The sequence below is a fragment of the Chaetodon auriga genome, chromosome 3 (assembly GCF_051107435.1).
Source record: "Chaetodon auriga isolate fChaAug3 chromosome 3, fChaAug3.hap1, whole genome shotgun sequence".
Classification (NCBI taxonomy): Eukaryota; Metazoa; Chordata; class Actinopteri; order Chaetodontiformes; family Chaetodontidae; genus Chaetodon; species Chaetodon auriga.
Window position 1 is genome coordinate 22,929,452 of NC_135076.1, and position 4,830 is coordinate 22,934,281.

Genomic DNA, 4,830 nt, shown 5'->3' on the forward strand with positions numbered 1-4,830 from the left:
CACTCCTGCAAACACACTCTGATGGGTAAAATAAATGGAGTTCCTCTTTAATTGAGGGGACCAAACTTAGGATCGCACGGCAGCTGTTAATCTGCAACAGAGTGTGTGCATGTGTGTGTGTCAAAGGTTGAGAAATCCGCTTACCTGTACTTGACTGTACAAATGTCGGGAAACAAAACGCCAAGCACATTAAGTGCCTCTCTCTTTGTTTCTCAAATTCTAGTTTTTGTGTTGAGAGGCAGCCAGGGGCATAAACACCCCACGCTCACGTCCGACTGCATCAGAAACTGATTACCCGTCTCATCCACAAAGATACTGGATCATAATATGCTCAGCTTGGGGTAATATGTGACCTGATAATGCCTAATTAAACATGGGCCCCCTAATCCAATAACAGCTGATATTTGTAATTCAATTTGAGGCTTCAGCGGAGTGGGAAAAGAGCAATGAGGAAAATTCAAGACCGGCAGAGTAGGAGTTTCTTGGGGGGCGCTGAGATATCATCATCATTACCATCATCTTCATCAGTACTGGTATTCATGTGGCATTTGGCAAGCAAGTCAACTTAAATAATTGATATCTTATTATTCCCTCCCCTCTGTTTTCCTTTCAAAAGCTTGCTCTGATTCAAACAGGCTGCCAGATGAGCGTACTCTCAAAGTCTCACGTGAAGACTTCTCTCGGGTCCGACAAGGAGATCTGGATGTCCCCTCTTCTCTCTAATCGAGCCACAGTCTGTCTCCTTCTCTGCATCGATTTGAGAGCACTTCACTAAAACAAACAGAAGAGCGGCACCGAAAAAGAAGAGAAGAAGGAGCAGCAGAGGAGCAACAGAACAGAGGTGAGAGGAGGAGCAGGTGCCTACCTGAGGTAACGCAGTGGTTCTATGGTTTCAGCTTCTGCCTCAGCTGAGCTGTGGTTCATCTTGTCCATCTGTTTTCACCCAGCACGACTCGGCAAATGTAAGAAAGGAAGAGCTGTGCCGCTCCAAGGAAAACACTTCCGCTCCTTCTCTCTGACTCGGATTCAATAAACACTCTGTCTACCTCTTGCCTGGGAATAGACTGAGAATCTAAATGGGCTTCCCCCCTCTGTCTCTCTCTCTCGCTCTCTCTCCCTCAATGGCTGTTGATTGGTTCAGACGCTGGAAGGTAATTACTGGCTGCTACACACTCTCTCTGAGTCTTGCCTTTCTGTATCTCTGCCTCTCGTCTCCGTCTCTTTCCCACTGTGGCACCGGCTTATTCTCTCCTAAAACCAACTGGCTCTGTGTGTCAGCTGCGCTCACCGGGAAATCCAGCCAATTAAGAATCAGGAGGGATGGTGCCTGCCGGCTGATTGGCTCAGGCTGCTGCGATCATAGCTGTTCAGTCATCCGGAGTGCAACCCCTCCAAATACACACAAACAGATGCACAGACCTTCATGCATAGTCTTCGGTGGTTCAGGATCCCTTGGCGTAGGATCTAGAGCAAGCATCAGAGCGAGGAAACACTTGACTGCTCTGTGAATCACAGTAAACAGTGAAAGGTAAATGAAGCCCACCCCCACAGCTGACACACTAACACAACACTACCTGAGCACATACATAGCAGGGATGTGTAGCTCCAACACAAACAGATGGATGAGATGAACACAACCACGATGTCCCCAAAGGACTTTGATTCATGCAGATTTGATCATATGGATTTAGGGCAAACATGAGGGAAGAAAAACAAGATGTAAATATACAGTATAAGACACACACACACACACACACACACACACACACACACACACACACTGGAAGGACAGAAGTATCACGGGGAGAACCTGCAGCTGCCAAGGAATGAAGCCCATAAGTGGGTCGTGGTGATTAACAATAGCTCACTTTCTTCTGTAAAGGTCTCTCCCTCCCACCCTCCCCCCGTCCCTCCGTCCAGCTCGCTCTGACTGCAGAGTTCATGACCACCCACTTACAGCTCAGCAAACACCGCCAAGTCTGTGCTCTTATATCAAACATTAGCAAGTGTTTGTTTTTCTATTGCATTACACAAACGTACCCGACAGATTGGATTCCTGCGAGAACAACTGAGCACTAACACAGCTGCTATGGACTGCTGGTGTATTCTGCCACCTCGGGGTTACACACTGCTATTGCAGTTTAAGGCAACAGAGTCACTGTAGTCAAACCATACACTGAGAAATAATCATGATGACAGAAAAGGTCATGCACTGGAGGATGTGACGACAGAATTAGCAGCAGCTGTTCGCTGAAAACCCTGGCTGGACGAACATGTTGCATCTACAATGTGAACATTTACCATTAAGGGGTGCAAACAATGCAAAGTGTAGAACTGAACTGTTTAAAATTAGTAAATTGAGATGGACTTACATTACTGGTCGCTCAGCGTGTTCCTCCTGTCCAGGCTTGCTGTTGAGAGACCCCTCAGGACCGCAGTGTCAGTGGAAGCAATGTGGGACGAAATCCAGTTGTTATGGGCATACGTACGGTTAAGTGTTGTTTTGAGACGGGTTTAGTGGTTTGAATCCAGAACCTGCTGGTTTGTGCTCTTTGATCCAAACCCCAGTGGGAGAAAATGAAACATTTTGAATTTTTGGTTTTGTTAGAAGCTATTTTAGTGAGATAACGGTCACGTCATTTAATCAGTGAGACTCTTTCTCTGTGGTTTTCTTCCATTTTGCTTCACAGACTGGTGATGTAACTGCTGGAAAGGAAGCCGCTTTCTGTGTACGCTGACGTATGCAGACGCTTGAGTGCATGAGGTCGACGTAACAGATGTGAAAACAGCAACTGCTGTGTGTAAAGTCCAGAACAAGTGTAATGCAATTATTCCAATCACTACAAAATCTCAGTATTGAACAAGTTTTACAGACATCAAATCAAGCAACTGAGGTTATTCAAATATATAAATATACATTTAATCAACGTGTGTGTACATATAAATACACAGACTCACACAGGGTCTTGTGTGTGTGTGTGTGTGTGTGTGTGTGTGTGTATTCACCTCCAATGTCTTTGAGGCCAGTGAACAAAGCAACTGTGCTTTAAACTAAAACTAGCCATTATTTTAGGGAAGATGTTCACTTCATGATATAAAACAAAGAAAAACAGCAAATCCGCGGACAGGAGAGGCTGGAACGAGAGAACGTCTGATCAACTAACGGATCATCACTTCTACACGACTGTACGTGAACATCACAAATGAACAGGCAAAGCAGCCGCGAACGAGGGGTTAAAATTAGTTTTATTATTATTTGATAGAGCAGAAAAAAATTCCAAAAAAAAACAAAACAAATATTTCTCATACACTGTTTTCTTTTCCATTGGGGCTGCGCTGCGAATCACAGCGCTTCGACCCCAAACAAACGGAATGGTGATATTGTTGTCAAACAGCAGCAGCAGCAGCAGGCAGTAGTCAGGACAGCACAGGGTTACACTTAGCAGGGCACAAAATGATGGGCTCGTTCCAGGTTGCTTATTTTGCATCCACAAGACGCGGGCTGCTACCTTCTGCCTGTCAGGAATGTACAGACAACCTGGAAGACTTCCGATGCTACTTTGAGACAGAAATACAAAATCTTGGGCGATTTAAATTAAACTTTGTATGCTTGTATTTCTATCAGCAAAATGTGCACACTGCATCGCTGCGCCATCCTAAATGAAACCCAAATGTACAGTGATGATACCCCGAGTAGGGAGGGATAAACTTCAACTGATGCCCAGTTACCTAATGCAGTGCACCATCTTTCAGCATGGAGCCTGAAAATAATCAGTGAGCTAAGAAGTGCACTCTGGATACAGGACACAAAACCAACAGGGCAGCCAGACTCCAGGTTTGGAATTCCATAGCGACGAGATGATCATCACTATTGTTTCAATGTGAAAACGATTAAAAATGGGACAGATACAGGATACTGAGAAAATAACTGCTGTGGTGGTCAGCCTCTAGGGTTTGCATTTTTTTTTTTAACATATTGCTTGCAAAACAGCCATATTTTAAAATATTTACAAACATTTTCCCCTGTTTTACTGCTTAAATTCAACACATCCATATTCTAATATCTTTAATCTTTGATTTTGTGGCAGTTTCCAACAGGCCACAGACATGTCTGAGCACAGCCACCGCTAAGGGGCAGGGTTAGAGAGACTGGACCACCCCAGTGAGCGAAATTAAAGAAAACAGCACATGGTTAATAAAATAACTCCATGAGCGACGGGAATTCCCCATGTTGAATGTAGGACATATTGTACTTCACTAGCTTATCCTGTGCTGCTGCGACCTGATAAAAATGCACTAGAGCTCACGTGAAAGGCATAGTTAGCTCGATTCAAGGACCTGACGTAAATCATACACACCTTAATGTTAAAGACTAAGAAGTTCATGTCATTTGTTGCTATAGGGGTTTTTGCATAACTACATTCTGAAAGCTGTCCAGCTTCTCTCAGACCAATCGTAAGGTGAGCGGGAGCCACTGGACACACGAGAGAAAACAAATCATTTTAAGTGGATATCCATTCAAACTTAGGGCGTAAGCATATATCTTTACTAACATGACCCTATAAATAAACCCAGAGACAGTTTGTCTATAGAAGAAAAATAATGCACCACAACCTATGACTAAAAGCAAAACAATGTCAAAAATATGACATTCCTTACACCCCCTCAGTTTCGCATGAATTCATGTTTATATCCAGAGAGGGTTCAAATAAACTAGAAACCTTCTAGCAGAAGGGATTCCATTTGGGCTCCACTAGTTCTTTGGAAGGTTTTTTTTTTTTTGTTGGTTTTTTTCTGTCGTTTTTTTTTGTTTTTTTTTTAATCTTTTTT

General features: G+C 43.7%; 1 protein-coding gene across 1 annotated transcript in view; it reads right to left on the reverse strand.

Moving 5' to 3' along the window:
- The window catches only part of yjefn3 (YjeF N-terminal domain containing 3), a 40,428-nt gene extending 39,182 nt beyond the window's left edge, over positions 1 to 1,246 (reverse strand). Inside the window, exon 1 of the mRNA XM_076727049.1 lies at positions 866 to 1,246. Within this exon, the coding sequence (XP_076583164.1) occupies positions 866 to 933 (68 nt within the window). The 5' untranslated portion in view covers positions 934 to 1,246. The remainder of the gene's footprint in view (positions 1 to 865) is intronic.
- Positions 1,247 to 4,830: the final 3,584 nt, after the last annotated feature.